Source organism: Podarcis liolepis (assembly GCF_965112155.1).
Source record: "Podarcis liolepis genome assembly, chromosome: 7".
NCBI lineage: Eukaryota > Metazoa > Chordata > Lepidosauria > Squamata > Lacertidae > Podarcis > Podarcis liolepis.
The window spans coordinates 74,478,755-74,497,702 of record NC_139561.1 but is presented as its reverse complement, the minus strand read 5'-3'; the positions used below and the strand labels follow the sequence as shown (position 1 = coordinate 74,497,702).

Below are 18,948 nucleotides of genomic sequence, written 5' to 3'. Positions count from 1 at the left end.
TGGGCTTGCTTTGCAAGACGAAAACGTCTTGGGAGTGTTCTGATTTTTTTTGCTTTCCAACCCCTTTTTCTAAGCCGCTAAGCCGCTAATAGCCTTTTAGCCGCTAATCCGCTAAGCCTTTAATAGCCGCTAAGCCTTTAATAGCCACTAAACCGCTAATAGCGCTAATCCGCTAAGCCGCTAATAGGGTTGCTTCGCAAGATGAAAAAACCGCTAGATGAAGAGACTCGCGGAACGGATTAATTTTGTCTTGCGAGGCACCACTGTATATGCTCAGGGCAGAGGGTGTGTGGGCTGTCTTTTTCTTTCATTGCACTTCAGCTCAGGAATGCCCCTCCATGCAGCAATAAAGTGAATCAGAATGGGAAGCCCGGCAATATCCGAAAGGTTGCCAATTCTTGTAGAATGGCAGCTTAAGGAATGAATATGAAAATAGTAAACTAAAATGAGCAATGATTTCAGTATATTAAAAATCACACCAGTCAATGATCAATTAATCAGTTATGAAATTGATTATGAAAAGTATTTTTTCTTTTCATTTTTTTTTCTTGTTTCTTTCTTTTATCTTTTGTCTTTCTTCTTTTCTAGTTTGCATTCTGGAAAATTGTGTAGATAAAAAGTTTTTATGTATGTTTATGTATTGTTTCTATTTCTTTTTTTCTTTCTTTTTTGTAACATTTAATAAAATTTAATTTTTTTAAAAAAACAAAACACACCAGTCAGCCTGGGGGTAATTGTGGTCGGCAAGGGGGTCTCAGTAGTTCCTAAAGGTTTCTGGCATCACCCTTTTGTCCTAGGTAAATGGCCTCCTGGCAAACCTGCCCCTCACTCTTGCATCAGGGAAGATCAACGCCTACTTCAGAGGCTCATCCATCGTCATCCAGACTGATTTTGGCCTCTCCATTTCCTACGACTGGTCTTACTATGTGTCCGTTTCTGTTCCCGAAACCTATTCCGAGTCCCTCTGCGGCCTTGGTGGAGATTTCAATGGAAACCACCACGATGACTTCAGGACCCCCAACGGCTCCTTGGCTCAGGATGCCCTTGCTTTTGGCAACAGCTGGAAGGATGCCAACTCCCCTTTCCACTGCACAGTGGTTGGGCTCCCGTCCTCATGCACTGAAACCGAGGCAGCCCAGTTCAGATCTCAAGGCCGCTGTGGAATGATTAGCGATCAAAACGGACCCTTTAAAGAATGCCACGACCTTGCAGATCCTCAAATGCACATGGAGACCTGTGTGAAAGACCTGTGTGCCACTCAGGGCAGCCATAAGACCCTGTGCATGGCCCTTCAGAGTTATGCTTGGCAGTGTCAGGTTCAGGGCATCATCATCCAGCCATGGAGGAAGATTGTCGGCTGTGGTAAGTGAGACTCCAAAAAGTAGAATTTTAAGGTGTCTTGTTGTATCGTCAACAGCTGGAATGGAAGTTTCCTCCCATTTTTCTTATTTTACCTATCTCTCCTTCATGGAGAGTATTCCCTAAATGGGGAAGAGACATAGCTCAGTGATAGAACATCCGCTTTGCATGCACATCTCCAGTTTCAATCTCCAGCAGCTCCAGGTCCTCTGTCTGAAAATCCTGGGCAGCTGCTGCCATTTGGTGCCAACAATACTGAGATTAGATGGACCAGTGGTCTGACTTATACTAAGTCAGCTTCATATGTTCTTATATATGTTTCTTTAACATTGCTGGAAGTGTTGCACTGTGTGTGTCTTTCAGAGCTGACCTGCCCATCGAATAGCAACTACGTGCTCTGTGGAACTGCTTCCCCCGCGTCTTGCTCACAACCACCTGTGCCCAGGAGTTTCTCACCTGCCTGTTTAGAAGAATGCCAGTGCGAACCTGGCTCAGTGCTGAGTGGCACCACCTGTGTGCTTCGGGAGCAGTGCGGCTGCAGCTACAAGGGCCGATACTACCTAAAAGGGGAAACATTCTTCCAGGAAAGAGAGAATTGCCATAAGATATACCGGTGTGACGAATCAATCCATGCCGTTGGTGGCGCAGAGTCCTTGTGCGGCCCCGGGCAGTTTTGCGGTAGCCAGAATGGGGTGTACGGGTGTCACCCATTGTCAGACGGTACCTGTCGGGTTTCCGGGTTTCTCAGCTACATCACCTTTGATGGGCGGCATTATGGTTTCCATGGTGCCTCCACGACTGTCGTGGTTGAACTGTGTGGGGCACCGGAGTCCTTGCCATCTTTTAGAGTTGAGGTGAAGACCGAGAATGTGGCTGGAAATCCTTTACCCGTGATATCAGAAGTGCTTGTGCTAGCAAATAATACACAGATATCTCTGCAGAGAGAACGCCAGGGCACTGTCCAGGTAAGAACGTAGGAGCCATGTTGGAGGTTAAACAGGAAAGGCTTCTGCCTAAACTCATCCCCAGACTCGGCAGAGCAGAAAATTCAGTGTGCAAAGGAGGAGAAAGGAGAGATGCAGGTCCACCAGCAGCTCAGCTAAGAAGCCAGTGTGGTGTTGTGGTTAAGAGCTGTAGACTCGTAATCTGGTGAACTGGGTTCGCTTCCCCGCTCCTCCACATGCAGCTGTTGGGTGACCTTGGGCTAGTCACACTTCTCTGAAGTCTCTCAGCCTCACTCACCTCACAGAGTGTTTGTTGTGGGGGAGGAAGGGAAAGGAGATTGTTAGCCGCTTTGAGACTCCTTCGGGTAGTGATAAAGCGGGGTATCAAATCCAAAACTCTTCCTTCCCCAGCCCTTTCGGCTGTCATAGGGCTGCAGCTTTGGCATCAGGTTGTAGCAGAGGAGGAATCAGAAAGGACACGGGAGGACCACTCCATCAGCCTGGAGACCAGCAACTTTTGACAACACTAGACATACACACAACATACAGACATGCTGGGCACACAAATTACTCACAGCCTCCCCTTATCAGTGGGCAGTGTTCTAATAAGAGAAGGGGGAAGAAGAGGAGGAGGGATGTGATTGGCCCTTCCATGCTTCTCAAATGATCACTCTGATGACCAAGGATGGAATGGTTTGCGTCCTCATCAGGATGCAGGGCTGAGTTGGGCAGATAGATTTAGGCACCTCCCACCCCTAGACCATGTCTTCCCTAAGTGTCCCCCTTTTTGCTACCACCATAAAAATTGGGGTGGGCAGAGACAAATGTCCATGGGGAGGCAGACAGGTTAGGCCTGGATTAGGGCAGCGGTTAGCTGGTCTTAATGTAAGGCAAGTCAGTGTCATTATTCCCCATACAGAAGATGGGATGACTGAAGCTGAGAGAGAGAGAGTGGCTTCCCTCATGAGTTTGTGACAGAGGGGAGATTCAAACCAGGAACTTTGTCATTTGTTGCTCAGCTTCTTTGCCGCTGTGAACCCCAACCGTTGTTCCTCTGCTGCAAAATGCTCAGATTATCCTGATGGAGCTTCCCACATATGCTATGTGCTGTGCCAAGAGGAGGGCCGTGGCTTGTTGCAAGGGACATGGTTGCAGCCGCAGTAGAAAGGTGGTGGGGAAAGGGTTAAGCACATGCCCACATTGGATGTATCTCTGCTGCAAAATCCCTTCTCCATGGCCACTTTGCAGCAAAGATGTGGTAATTGGGAATCTCTGCGTAGTTTGGCCACTGAGGTTTCTGTTGTCAGGACTAACCTGCTTTTGTCGTTTCCTTTCATACAGATTGACGGCGTGGCTTTAAACCTCCCAGTGCAAATCCAGGCCCTGGGAACTGCCATTTATCAGCATGGCTTTTACACAACTTTAAAAGCAGACTTTGGGCTAACGGTGATCTATGACCTGGACCACGGTCTCCTTGTCACACTTCCCCCTCAATACCAAGGCCAGACCTGCGGGCTGTGTGGGAACTTTAATGGAGCTGTTGGTGATGATTTCCCATTGAAAAATAGCTCCACAACAAAAAACACGTTGCATTTTGGTGACCTCGATGGATCTCGTGCCTCTAACCCCATGTTTGATCTCATCTGGTCAAAATCTATGTGCTGGATCATCCAGAATCCAGATGGGCCGTTTGCTTCTTGCCACTCCCAAGTTGATCCAGAGCCTTATCTGACCGACTGCATCTTTTACTTTCATCTCTCTGTCGGGGACAACACCACCTTGTGCCGGTCCATTCAGACATACGTAATGGCTTGCCAGAGAGCCAATGTTACCATCTCACCTTGGAGGACAGAGACTTTCTGTGGTAGGCCAAATCCACTTCTGCCTCACAGTTTGGACTGCAGTATAGCTAATGTGATGTATTGTTTTTCTGTAACAAATTAGGCTTAAAACCAAGAGTTCTCAAATTGTGATCCATGGACTACTGGTGTTCTACTGGGAGCCAGTGTGGTATAGTGGTTAAGAGCGGTAGTCTCGTAATCTGGGGAACCGGGTTCGCGTCTCCGCTCCTCCACATGCAGCTGCTGGGTGACCTTGGGCCAGTCACACTTCTCTGAAGTCTCTCAGCCCCACTCACCTCACAGAGTGTTTGTTGTGGGGGAGGAAGGGAAAGGAGAATGTTAGCCACTTTGAAACTCCTTCGGGTAGTGATAAAGCAGGATATCAAATCCAAATTCTTCTTCTACAAGAAGAGTGATTCAGGTGGTGTGCAGAAAGACTGAAAAACAGTCAATAGTATCTATACTTATGCTTGCACTTTATTTGTCGTCCCCCCCCCCCATGACAATGGAGATTGAGACTGTTTTGACCAGGGCAAGAATATCAAACAGGCTAACAAGCACTTGGCCTGGGGCCTGTGATCTTCATAATATGGATAAGCACCCCCCCTTTTTTTCTGTCCTCCATCCAAACAAGCACGAGGTATTATGAAAGCATGAGGACGCTTTAGCTGAGATTTCTGCATTGCAGGGTGTTGGACTAGATGACTCTTGGGTCACTTCCAACTCTAAGATTCTATGATTCTATAAAAGTTCAAGGACACATTCCAGCCAGGCAAGAACACTCAAGGAGAGGGTGTACAACAGGGCTGGTGAGGTGTGAGGCCTGGAGAGAGTTCCAAGGGAGAGAGAGACTTAAAAGGCTGAATTTGGCCCCTTGTGTCTGAGGTTTCCCACCTGTGCTTTGGGACTTCCCCTCCCTTAATGGCACTCTGCTTCTCATTCCATGTTTCTTCTTTCCTGAGCAGGCTTTGACTGCCCTGCCAATAGCCACTACGAGCTCTGTGGGCCTCCCTGCCAGGACGTCTGCTTCAGTGCTTGGATTAAGCCCCACTGCCTTCCTATGTGCATTGAAGGGTGTTTCTGTGACAGAGGGTACCTGCGCAGTGGAGACAGATGCATCCCAGAAGAGCAGTGTGGCTGTGTGCACAAAGGGCTGCATTATAAGGTGAGGGTCCACACCCCTGCTTTCCAGTGTATGTAGCCATAATGTAGCCACAACGGGCTTCTTCTCTCCCTGCTGCCCCTAATCCTCAAATGGCTCCCATTTACCTACAGTGCTCTGGAGTGATGCTTATATCTGGGACACTGTAGTAAATTAAAATGGCAGTTGCCTGGTACTGATTGGAGGAGAACTGGTGCTTCATTAGTCCACTGGGAGGACACCAGCATAAACAAGGAAGCCCACCAGAGGGCATTCTGCTGAGTGGCCTCTCACTGAGTAGACACAGCTTTACAGTGGCCATATGTTGTTAAGTGCAATTGTATAATTGACCCTGAAACTGAGAGTGCCTGTGTGTGTTGCTGAAAAGTTTCAATATGGGGAAATTCCACTGGAGTGTACTAAGTTCTCTGGGCTCCTTCATGGGTTGATAATTAATTGTTGTTGTTCTCTGCTAGCTAACATGGGAGTGTTTAACTTTAGATCACATGGGAGGCTATTGAATTGCTAATCTGCCATCTTGGAAGGGTTGTGGCTCTAGTCCTTTGTTCCCAGGATTAGTGGGAATAGAAATGTGTGAAAGAGTCTCCTGAAGGGAAAGAAAACAGCTCCAAGCAAAATGGAGGCTTTAGGAAAGAGGGTGACCTCTGCTTCCAGGTCTGTTTGGAATTGTAAGATGCTGAACCTGTGCTGGACAGCACAAGATACAGTGGTATCTTGGTTCTCAACTTAATCCATTCCGGAAGTCCATTCCAAAACCAAAGTGTTCCAAGACCAAGGCGCGCTTTCCCATAGAAAGTAATGCAAAACAAATTAATCCGTTCCAGACAATCCCTAAAACAGCAATTTAACATGAATTTTACTATCTAACGAGACCATTGATCCATAAAATGAAAGCAATAATCAATGTACTGTATTATAAAATAAATAAAATAGTATTGTAGATGATTTTTTAAAAAATTCTTACCTGCACTGATGATAGTCATTGTTTGGATGGGGGGGGCTTTTATCCATTTCCGCAGTCACACAGTCAATCAATCAGTAGCTGAACTGCGTTCCACACAGTCACCCAAAACCCCCCCGAAAAAGCCTCAAAAACAAAAACGCAAAATAAATAGCAAAATCAAAAGCGCTGAACCTAATCCATTCCGGAAGGCCGTTTGACTTCTGAAATGTTCGAAAACCAAGGTGCATCTTCTGATTGGTGCAGGAGCCCCGGAAACAATTGCCGACAGCCACATCGGACATTAGCCCTCCGAAAAAATGTTTGAAAACCAGAACAGTTACTTCGGGGTTTTTGGGGTTTGGGAACCAAGGAGTTTGAGTACCAAGGTACCACTGCATTGTACGGAACAACTTGGGTGTGTCTTTGATGTTTATGTTCTGTTTTGAAGAAAGTTCTGCAATTAAAGTTTTGAATCAAACAAAGGGTCCAGGCAACGTTTATTCCAAAAGGAATCAGGGTTGTTATTGTTTTGCATCCAGTCACTTCAAGTTGTGCACTATTAATATCTGTGGCAAGTCTTTCAGCTCACAACCTCCCATTATGCTTGCAGATTGGGGAGCGGGTCTGGCTCCCTGGTTGCCGTGAGAGGTGCATCTGTGACGGCCCTTCCGACTTCCGCTGTGTCCCAGCCAGCTGTAACCTCGGCCAGAAGTGTGCTGTGAAGGATGGGAAGCTGGGCTGCCATACACGGTGGGGAACCTGCACAGTCACTGGGGACCCTCACTACTTCACCTTTGATGGGGCTGTGGTGCATTTCCAGGGCACTTGCGCCTATGAGATCTCCAGGACTTGCCATCCCTCCTCTCCCTTCTTCTACCGGGTTGTTGCAGAGAACAGGCACCAGGGAAACCCACGGGTGTCTTTTGTGAGCCAAGTGGAAGTCTGGCTGAAGAATGAAACGCTGAGCTTTCATATAATCCTAGGGAGTGGCCAAACAGCAGAGGTACGTGAAAGATTTCTGGATATGGTGCATAGTTATTTTTGGGGGGGTGTGTGTGAAAATGCTTTTATCCTGCTTTATATTCTCCACAGGCTCTCAAAACTGCTTACAGAAAATGCAATAAAAATGATGTCAGAGTTTGGTATCGGGAACAGCAATTGCCCAATGGTGACGGAATTACTTAGGTGGCATTTCCTGCCCATCTCACCCTTGTTGGTTTTCCACCACCTCCTTAAGGCTACTTTATGCTGGCACCATTTTATTTATCTGCTTAGTCAGATTTGGTATTTTATTTAGTGCCCCGCTTGAATTTCGTTTTAGCTGCCTTTGCAATTGCATTTTTTGTCTGTGTTTTTTTAATTAAAAAATTCACATTGTTACAGGTTAGTTTTCCTTTTAGCCACACTCCTATTGTCAGCTCCCTTAGGCATTTATCAGATGGAAAGCTGGGAAAGAAGCTTGCTTTAATAAATCACAATTGCAATGAGGTCCTGGGAAACAATTTCAGTGCAATTGAACTGAATGACGAAATCTGTACTTTGTTGTGAAATGATCACAGGTGGCCACAAACCTTTCTCTGACACATCTGATATGCTTACTGCCTCAATCACAGGTCAACCAGGAAAGAGTGCAACTACCCCACAGCCTGGGAGCCCTGGGTGCTATTTCCAAGGTCAAAAACATTGTGACAATAAAAACAGTAGCCAGTGTGGAGATCCAGTACAACGGCCGCCACACGCTCTTTATCCATGCGGGGCCAGAATACCAGGGGAAACTCTGTGGAATGTGTGGGAATTTCAACGGCATCCGTAGAGATGATAAAGTCCTCCCTGATGGAAGCAGAGCCCAGAATGACTTGCAGTTTGGGAATGCCTGGAAAACAGATACAAGCCCAATGGGGTAAGAGGGGTCGATATTGCAGCGTTTAACACTTTGTTGGTCTTTTCGTGGCATCATCTTTACAGTCCGATGAACGCTGATGCCTTGGTGTGAGGGTAGCGATGTACAGAATATCTCTTCCCATCAATTTTCTCTCTCTGCTCAGCAAGGTGTGGTGTGGCGTAAGGCACAGGCAACAGGAGTGTTCAGGTGAGCTGCACTGAGCACGTCCTCAGCATTCAGCTCAAGCCACCAAATGGTTCAGCACAGCCAGCATTTCTCAAGTCAGTTTCAAAATAAGCCAACTTCAAATTACATGTAGTAGAGATGGCTTATTTAGCTTGAGTCTGTTTTAAACCATGACCTCTGAACAAGATTAGTAGGAAATAAAATGGATGCTAACAAAGCTTTTCTCTTGGTCACACTGAAGTAAAGATGTCGGAGAATTCCAGTGAAAATGGAAACATAAGTGGAAATGGCCAGTGTTTGCTTAGTTGTCCGAAGTGCAAAATGAAAATATACCTGACGAATATGATTGATGATGATGACGATTTATTTATACTCCACCCATCCGGCTGGGTTTCCCCAGCCACTCTGGGCGGCTTCCAACAAAGATTAAAAATACATTAAAACTGCTGCTTTAAATCAAGTAATACATAATTGATTACATTACCCCTATTTGCCTTGTATTCCCTTTGCACTGAAATGAACAGAACAACATAATGTATGTTGGGGCAATATATATATATATAGAGAGAGGGGGGGGGATTCCTGGTTGTCAAGATCCAAATTTGGGGCAAGTACTTTTTGGGGAGAAGATTCCAGCAGGGATTTAAAATCACAAAATATCCAGCAAGATAAAGCATAGAAAATGCGCATTTTAAAATTCCCTTCAAAGTTTTCTACTTCCTCCAGCATAGGAAAGGACCATGTGTTTGGTAAGTTAAAAATGGTTTATTGTACTTACAAACTCTCCAAAGGTCAGATTCATGTGCTTTTCTATAGAGCATTCAGAAAAAGTTTCATAGGCAGTAAAACTTAGCTTAGTTCCAAAGTGGTGAAAGTTCCTAAATTATTGGTATAGGAACTCAAGAGCGGCTAGTGAGAGCCATGTGGCTGAGCTGGAGCAACTAGCTCAAACCTCTTCACACACTGAGCTGGATTACCAGTTTCCTCCCGAAGGGAAGTGACATAGCGAAGCCTGGCAGGACAGCTTCCTCTATGGTGTTAACCCCTTCGTGCATTAATTAAACTTAACCAGCCTCATAGAACCAACATGCTTGTCCCACAATGCCGGTGTAATTTACATGGAAGCCCAAGGTTTGCCTAGGCTCTTTCCTTTTCATGCCCAACTCTGGCCGGTGACCACAGAAAGGCGTCTGCTGGGACTAAAACCCCCTGTCTTTACTTTTCAGGTGCTTGGATGACACTGTAGCACTAGAGCCATGCAAAGATCCCCAGGAATATGAAGAGGTCTGTGGGGTCCTGATTAACAAATCAGGACCATTTGCTGAGTGCCACTGGCATGTGGACCCTTCTCCTTTTTATTTGTCCTGCTTATATGACTTGTGCCACTATGGGGTGGCTAATGGCATGTTGTGTGTGGCCCTCGGCGCTTACGAGGAACGGTGTCTTCTTAATGGGGTCCACGTCAGTGGCTGGAGAGCAGCTGCCCGGTGCCGTGAGTTCCAATTTCATCACCTGCCTGTCCATCTTGGGGGCAACTGGGGTTAAAGGGGCTTCCAGATTCTCACTCTTTTCGTGTGGGATTCAGTTACAAACTGGCAAATTCAGGTTGTGAAATTATAGCAGGTCGGGAGGTCTTGTCCACTATCCAAATGTTCAGACTTTTTGCAACAAGAAAAGTGACAGGAAAATACACTGGAAAGTCTGGGGTAATACTAGCTTTGATGCAACTTCATCTAACCTCCCCACAAACAAATCAGAATGAATGCTGAATAAATAAATGGTGCACATTATCTGATCTCCCTTCAAACAAAACAAGACCAATACTTCTTAGAGAGTTTTTTTGGAAGCACCCCAAGTCTATTAACTAGAAAGGGATGGAAAACCAACCTTGGTGACTACACAGGGTAATTAAATGTAGGTAAAAACCAATCCTCGGAAAATCTGCTGTGCAGGTGCGAGGCTCATTATTTCTTCTGTTAGTGCTGCTGCTGACAGACTTCCTCTACTTTCTGTGTCCCTGAGCTCTCAGACTTCCTCAGAGCAGGGGTTGACTAACCATTGTCAGATGGCGGGCTGCATTCTAATCCTTGGGCCCTATTGAGATTTCCTCTACAGCCAAAGTGGCTTTCACTTCCACCCCAGAGGGTGGAATGTTTATCAGCATTCTGTGACTTGCCTTGCCTTTCTCCCTCAGCAATCACAAAAGATAATGAACATCATGATATTTAAATCACTGGCCAGAGTTCTGCGTGTGTAACTCTGTGTGTGTGGTATCTTTAAAAACTGTAAACATTTGAAATGTTCCTCTCTGTAGCTTGCGTAGTTTCAACACCCCCATCCCCCTGCTTCTTCAATACACACAAGCTCACAGGAATACAGGGGGTTCCTCAGGATGTGGAACCATCAGGAGAAGACTTTGGAGCAAAGGTAGAAGGCCCCATTCAGAAGTATAAGCAAGTCCCCCCCCCCTCCACCCAGGTATGGCTTACCACTTTGTGAAGCAAGGAAAGTGATGCATACTATGATCCAAAAAGACCCCTCCATGTGAAGTTCAGAGTCGGCAATTACCTAAGACCACCACTGATTCCTGCAACTAAACCTGTTCCTCTTTCTCTAGCCGCAGCAGACCCCTGCCTTGACTTGGCATGTGGAGACAATGAATGGTGTGGTGAGAAAAACGGGAAATGGGGCTGCTTCTGCCACAGAGATTATAGCCCTGCCAAACGGGCTTCTTATGGTAAACAAGGACCACAGCTTTTCCTTTTTTGTCTTTGCATTTGCCTTTGAAACATGGAATCGCTTCGTGTTACAGAATGTTGGTATTCACACATTCCCCTGATGCCGTGCCATCAAACCGAGGGCCACATGTGTGGGTCCCAACGATCCCAGAGCGGCCCTCGTCTTGCCACATGCTGGCGGGCTCCAGCTCCAGCAACAATATCATCAGCTGTCACCTGCAACAACCCAGCTGTCAGAAACAGGGCCAGGCTGCCAAATTCCTTTTCTCCCTCCAGATTACCGGTTGACATGCGGCGGCAGCAACAGTGCCGTGTCTCTCTCCCGCTGCCTGCTCTTCACCGATGGATTCCCCGCTGAGGAACTGCATTTGGCAGATCCCACCTGCGCTGGCACGCTTGTCAGAGACAGGCTCCTCTTCTACTTTGATACTGTGCAGAAGACCTGTGGGACCACAATGGAGGTGGGGAGAATTATCCAGCATAAAGCCTCCCCTCTCCCCACGCCACTCATGAAGAAACACTTGACAGATATCCCAACATGCAGCTGCTGCTCCAGTAAAAAAAAGCCTCTCTGCTGAAATAGGTAGCAGCAAAATATCTCTGCCTGACTGAGATGCTAGAAAGCTGCTTGCCATCAGAGTAGACAGATGAGATGAGCAAATAATATAAGCAGAAGTCAGTTTCCTATGTCTGTACCAAGGATGTCCAACCAGTAGATCATGATCTACCGGTAGATCCCTGGCTGAACCTGGTAGATTGCTGGGCAATCCACCCACCCCACGCACTCTCCTCCTCCCTCCAATGACAATGGGTAGATCACTGCCAGTTTTTTTATATACTGGGAGTAGATCACAGTCTCTTTGGAGTTGGAAATGCCTGGTCTATACCATCTCCTGCTATCTGATCCTTTTAACCAGAGATGTTGTGACCCTGGTACTTTCTGTGTGTACCAGTGAGCTATGACCCCACCTCAAATAGACCTCCTAAAAAGCAAGATTCTGGCAGGTAGCGCTGTGGTCTAAACCACTGAGCCTAGGACTTGCCAATCGGAAGGTCGGCGGTTCAAATCCCCGCGACGGGGTGAGCTACCGTGGCTCGGTCCCTGCTCCTGCCAACCCAGCAGCTCGAAAGCACGTCAAAGTGCAAGTAGATAAATGGCAGGAAAGTAAATGGTGTTTTTGTGTGCTGCTCTGGTTTTGCCAGAAGCGGTTTAGTCGTGCTGGCCACATGACCCAGAAAAACTGTCTGCGGACAAACGTCAGCTCCCTCGGCCAGTAAAGCGAGATGAGCGCCACAACCCCAGAGTCGTTCGCGACTGGACTTAACTGTCAGGGGTCCTTTACCTGTACCTTTAGCCTCTGATACCTAACTGGCTTACACTAAGGGAGATGTCGGTATTATTTCCAGACTCCTGGAGACTGGGAGGAGGGACACTGCCAAAGCAAGAAAGGAAAATCTGCCCTCTGTGTCCGCTTACATTGCAGTGGGCCTCACAAAGTTCTTTCCTTGCATTATTTCCAGATCAACACAACCCATGCCATCTACTTCAACGCAGTGGAGGGCCGTGTGGAGAACACCTACGGAGGGGTGATCAGCAGGGATCGCTTTCTCTTCCTGCGCTTCTCCTGCGCCTACCCGCTGAACATCAACCTTTCAATGACATCTGCCATCCATCCCATCCAGGAGTGAGTTCAGCCGGAAGGACAGGACAGAGAAGCCAAATGCCCCAATGCAGGATTTCACATCCTCGTAATATTTGCATCTTTCCAGCGTTGGCTCCAGCAGCACCTGGTCCCCTGCAGAGAACTGTCTTTGTATCCTCTCGCTGTGCTCTTCCCCATCTTTCCTCGCATGCATCTTTCAATTGTGGAAGCCTTTCTGTGCTTCTTCCACTCACATGGCTTCAAATACTCCAGGCCTTTTACCTAGGTTCACCATGTTGGCTCCAAAGTTCTTTGTTCCTTTGCTCTTATTCGCTTCAAATTTAGGTACCTTTGCATTCCTCTAAGAATCTACCTTCTGGACCAGACTGAAGGCCTCCCAGTTCAGTACTCTTGACTCCAACAAAGGCCAAGCAGAGTTTTCCCACCCTCAAAACATTGCTCTTGTGTCCTTCCAACCTCCTGCTTTCCAAATCTTTCTTCTTCCTCACTCTTCATCTCCCAGCAGTCCTCTTCCTGATCCCAAGAAAGTGCCGTGCTGCCCTGTTGCTTGCTCCAAAACAAAAGCATTGTAACTCTCTTATGTTTTACCCCTTTGATAGCATCATTAACACCACTCTCACCTCCGGCCAAGGGAGCTACCAGACCACCATGACTTTGTACCAAGACCCTCAGTACAGCCGGCCCTTCACCCAGAGCCCTATCCTACTCACTGTCAATCACAGGGCCTATGTGGGCATCAGCATTTCGGAAGCAGACGCCACCCGCTTTGTACTGACCTTGTCGTCGTGCTGGGCCACACCGGACAAAGGCGCCTCCTCCAGCATTCGGTGGGATATCATCACCAACCAGTAAGCTGCTTGCTTCTTCCTGTTTGCGTGGTCTGCTCGAAAGGGAACAGGGCTTACTAACTGGAGGAGACAGGCAGGGAGAAGAGAGAATTCATAGCACTGGAGAACAGGGGTTGAGAATCGGGAGGACACTTGGGTTTGGCTGTTGATGCCTTTTACACATCGACCATGGACTGAGGGCCAGGACACCTGGCATGAAAGAGTAGCTAGAGAAGAAAGCCACAGCATTCAAGCTGAATACAGTGGTACCTCGGGTTTAGAACTTAATTCGTTCTGGAGGTCCGTTCTTAACCTGAAACTGTTCTTAACCTGAAGTACCATTTTAGCTAATGGGGCCTCCCGCTGCTGCCGCGCTGCCGCCACACGATTTCTGTTCTCATCCTGAAGCAAAGTTCTTAACCCGAGGTAATATTTCTGGGTTAGCGGAGTCTGTAACCTAAAGCGTCTGTAACCCGAGGTACCACTGTTTGTATTAAGAAGGGGAGAAGTAGAGGGACTGCAGTGTAGCAAGACAAGAACCTAACTTGAATATTCTCTTAACTGAGGATCAAACTAGAAATGATGTTATTCATATATTTAGTCCCTGCGTGACTGTTTTTCTTAAAACAAAACATATAAGTAGTTGCTATAGAGACCTCAAACTGGGTGGATAACATTCTGGACAGGGAGGGGGGAGTCTTAAACTCCTGCCCCCACTATGATCCTGTTCAGAAACTGAGCCCTCCACACTTACATACCCAGAGCCAGGCAGAGGCCCGGACCAGATAGATAATGTGTCCCCCCCCTTTTTTTTTACCCTGTGGATAACTGAAGTCTTATAAATAAGTTACAGATAGGTAGCCGTGTTGGTCTGCCATAGTCAAAATAAAAAAATTCCTTCCAGTAGCACCTTAAAGACCAACTAAGTTAGTTCTTGGTATGAGCTTTCGTGTGCATGCACGAAAAGCATTGTAACTCTCTTATGTTTTACCCCTTTGATAGCATCATTAACACCACTCTCTTCTTCAGTGTATCTGAAGAAGTGTGCATGCACACGAAAGCTCATACCAAGAACTAACTTAGTTGGTCTTTAAGGTGCTACTGGAAGGAATTTTCTTATAAATAAGTAAGTATATAAATAATTTTCACAAAAGTTATGCTGACAAATAATTTTATTTCAAGGCTTGAACCATATCTGCATATAAAGACAAAATGGAAAATATAGATAAATATGCTGACCGAGGCCCCCTTTGGAATCGGAGGCCCAGGCCAAATAGCCCATATGGCACCCCGCCCCCAATCTGGGCCTGTACACACCTGATGTCTTCTATGCAGAGAGCTCCCCACTGCAAAGGGGAGCTGCAGTTTCAATTCAGACCACAGGGTTAAAGACTCTCTCCTCCCTGTCCTTGTTGTGGTCTTGATCCCTTTCTGGCTCCTGCGTATAAAATTTATGGGGAAGGAAAACACAGCCCAAGGGATGAAAGGGATGACAATGCTCCTTATTAAGGCCTGGGTCTCAGAAAACGTGGTGCAACATCTCCAGCGCCTCTCTGCCCATCATTCCTTGATGTTGCAGAGATCAAGTATGAAAACGCCTCTACGTGAACCAGCCTAATGTGATTTCTCAGCCGATGATCAGTCAACACTCAGCGACTCCTAGCTGAATGTCAGGACTGTCTTAATGGAAGATCGTTGTGATGACCCTGGATGGACATGAAAGTCTTGTGAAGGGTCTTTCGCACCTGCAAGTTGTCGTTTGATGCTTCAGTCAAACGAGTGATAAACTTGCACAGGTGAACAAGCCCTTGGTCTCACCAGGCCCCTGCAACTCTCAATCCTTTGCCCTATGCCACCTTCTCATTGCAGGTGTCCAAACCCTCGAGACGGCACCGTGGTAGTTGAAAAGGATGCCGTGTCCCTCACTGGCCATTTCTCCTTCAATGTCTTTGCCTTCATCCCAGATTTGGAGGAGGTGTACCTGCACTGTCGTATCCGCCTCTGCAGCTTCCTTACCGCCAGGTGCACCGTGGTGAGTTAGGAAAAGTAGAAGGAGGAACCGCTAACAAGGCTGGCTCCAGGTTTGAGCGGGGCCATAGTGGGCCCCTCCCATGCCAATGGGTTGCCCTGGTGTTGTGGACTTACCTGGCGGCGGAAGCAGAGTTCTTTCCACTCCTATAGAACCATTTAAGTTTCCCACAATGCCCCAACCTAGTGTCATTCTGGGGTATTATGGGAAATCAAAACGGTGGTCAGTTTCTCATAGTTCCCTGGAAAACATCAAGGGCATTTAAATGGCAGCTGAGTGATTCCAGTGCTCAGAATGGAGTTAAAGGAGTACCTAGGGCAGGCATCAGGTGTGGTTACCTGTTGGGAGTCTGGGGCCTTGGCAACTGCCCAAGGATGTTGCATGCTGACACAGGGTCAAGGTTTCTGAGTCAGATCAGGCCAAGGAAACAGCTTTGAGAGCTGGTGATGGCCCTCATAGCCTCATCTGGAGAGAGATTAAGATCAGAGAGGTGGAAAATTACCCAGGCGATCTTGACTTGTGTTAAAATCTAGATATGATCCTGATATACCTGCATCAACCTGGACAGAAAACAGACTGGCAATGGGCTGGGAAATTAGCCTGACTGTCATTTTGGTACCCACGGGAGTGCTGAGACTACAGAGCTAACCTATGCAGAATCCTCTAGACAAAACAATAAGGTCCCATTTCCTCCCCTTCTTTCAGAATTGTGACAAGCCAGGCCCTGCGATTGCTGGAAGGAAGCCTCCATCGGGCATTGTCTCAGCTGGCCCTTTCTTGAGATATGATGATTCTCTTGATCAAGGCAAGACACTTTCCCCTCGGCACAAAGGCTCAGGCACCTGGGCCCTGCCTGGCATTGCCTGTTCTCACAAACAACGCTAAAAGAATCTTTCTGCCATGACTGTGGGGCAGGGCGGGGGTGCTGCTGTTTTCTTACCCAAGCTGTAAATTAGATTAATTCAGCAAGGAACATGAGGAACAGAAAGTTTGATTTAATACGTTGAATTAATAATAATAATTCTGGGGTGTTTGTGTGCCAAAGAAATGCAGCTTGTTGATTTTAAATAACCCAGCAGGTGTGTAATTTCCATTTCCTGCAAGCAGACATAGCATTAACAATGTTCATTAGTGACAGGAGTTCATCTTACATCTTAGGATAGCGTTCAAACAGTGAAAATCCGGACAGCTTTTTTTTATTTTTTAGTTTTGCTCAAAGTTATTGCATTTTATTATTATTTTTGCAAAATCACTTTTTGGAGGCATTTTTAAGGAAAATTGCAAAAATGGCACTGCCCTGCATCCAGATTTCCCCGAACATATTGCCAATTTCCACCCGGACACTGCTGCCGACTGCAGTACCTCTGGAAAATTCTGGACGTATCACAACCCTATCTTAGGAGAGCACAGCATTGTGGCTTGAACCAAAAAGAAAATCTGCAAGTATTCAGCTTTGCCATTTTGTCATTCAAACTGTGAATGCAAAACTTTAAAATCCAAGCCTTAGATATAGGTTGGCTTCAGTTGTAAAGACACAGAAATTTGGGAAACTAGTTCGTTTTAGCTGTGGTTAATTAAGAAGCCTAGGTGTTAAAGTGCTGTTAAAACAAATCACAGCTGCATTTGTCAAACACTCCTGTCAAAACATATGCCTAGGTGGACCCGAAACACTTTGTACCTTCCGAAGCACTTTCTAAGTGCGATGCAGCAGTATTCCCCTGCGAGGCTTGCCTCAAATGATCTGCCAGTAACTGGACAGGGAAGCTGATTGATAACCATCTCTTCCTCTCTGCAGGGCTCCGGCTGGCTGCCAGAAGCTGCACTGCACCCTCCTTCGCCATTCTGCCTGTGCTGCTCAGTGCCATCATTTCCTGCAACATTTTCTGCTAACGCCTTTAATCCCAGACAGGGTTGTTGTTGGGAATATGGCTCACGGAGAGATGGAGATGGATCTTGAAATTCACCATCCCCGCGGGATTCCTGCTGCTGCTGCACATGCTGACACCCTCCCAGTTTCTGCTGTGAAGGCAGAGCCCATTATTGGAGATAGAAGCCTGCTGTTGTTTACGTCAGGGGTGGGGAACCTCAGGCCCTCAGGACTCTAACCAAGCCACACACCCTCTTCCTCGGCCAAACATTTCACCAGCTCTGCTTCACATATTCCTTAAGTGTTTGTTTTTTTGTTGCTCTGCCTCTGGGTTTGCCCTCCACTGGCTTGTGTCCTGCAGAAGACTGCCCAGAAGGGAATGCAGCCCTGAAAAATGTCCCCCATCCCTGGTTTACACAATCTTTTTGGGACCAAACTTGGTGCAGTACCATTCAAGCAATTAGCAACCATGCTGATGATGCTTTAAATATATAAGCAGGTATTGGTGGGAGGTGTTTTTTGAAATCTGGGTAGCCTACTAATTTAAATAACAGCCCTGATCCAGATTGGGATTACAGTGGAGAGCAGAATGATAAAGCCTCTGTACCCCTACTTGCCAGAGTCATGATCTGCATCACACAGCCTACCTCTGGTTTGTTTTTGTTTTTTACCCTGAAAATAAAACAGACAATTGCTACTTGTGCAAATGGTGTCCTCTCTAGATTGGCCCTTATCTGAAGATGACAGTTACAGATAGCTAGCCGTGTTGGTCTGCCATAGTCAAAATAAAAAATTCCTTCCAGTAGCACCTTAAAGACCAACTAAGTTAGTTCTTGGTATGAGCATTCGTGTGCATGCACACTTCTTCAGATACACTGAAACAGAAGTTGCCAGATCCTTCTATATAGTGAGAAGGGTGGTGGGAATGGGAGATTGGCAGATAGCTGAGATGAGCCTGTTGACGACTCTTAACGACTGCAATAGGTCTTACAGGAAAAGGCACGGGGTGAGAAGGTGAAAAATGGCTTAGTCATGTATAATGAGATAAGAATCCAATGTCTCTGGAGAGACCTGGTTTGAACAAAGACATTGGATTCTTATCTCATTATACATGACTAAGCCATTTTTCACCTTCTCACCCCTTGCCTTTTCCTGTAAGACCTATTGCAGTCGTTAAGAGTCGTCAACAGGCTCATCTCAGCTATCTGCCAATCTCCCATTCCCACCACCCTTCTCACTATATAGAAGGATCTGGCAACTTCTGTTTCAGTGTATCTGAAGAAGTGTGCATGCACACGAAAGCTCATACCAAGAACTAACTTAGTTGGTCTTTAAGGTGCTACTGGAAGGAATTTTTTATTTTGACTGAAGATGACAGTGAGCAAATCCAAGTGCCTCAGCTCTTTCAAAGGGGTTTCTTGCTTTGTTTTAATGTGTAACACTACAAATGGAATGAGCTGCTAACTGGCTGGGGGGGAAACTCACCTGGCTTGCTCCAGTGCTTCT

At 46.7% G+C, this 18,948-nt stretch overlaps 1 protein-coding gene across 1 annotated transcript; it reads left to right on the top strand.

The window, feature by feature from the left end:
• Positions 1 to 452: 452 nt before the first annotated feature.
• Positions 453 to 18,089, top strand: LOC310711148 (alpha-tectorin-like; the record flags this gene model as incomplete). Its single annotated transcript, XM_083512616.1, has 15 exons — positions 453 to 461; positions 798 to 1,362; positions 1,723 to 2,324; positions 3,645 to 4,167; positions 5,110 to 5,309; positions 6,860 to 7,252; positions 7,863 to 8,149; positions 9,544 to 9,809; positions 10,935 to 11,054; positions 11,332 to 11,516; positions 12,577 to 12,740; positions 13,319 to 13,567; positions 15,416 to 15,578; positions 16,281 to 16,380; positions 17,371 to 18,089. 15 exons carry the CDS (start codon positions 453 to 455, stop codon positions 17,463 to 17,465), a joined length of 3,921 nt encoding a protein of 1,306 aa, XP_083368742.1. The 3' UTR covers positions 17,466 to 18,089.
• Between the last annotated feature and the right edge of the window lie 859 nt (positions 18,090 to 18,948).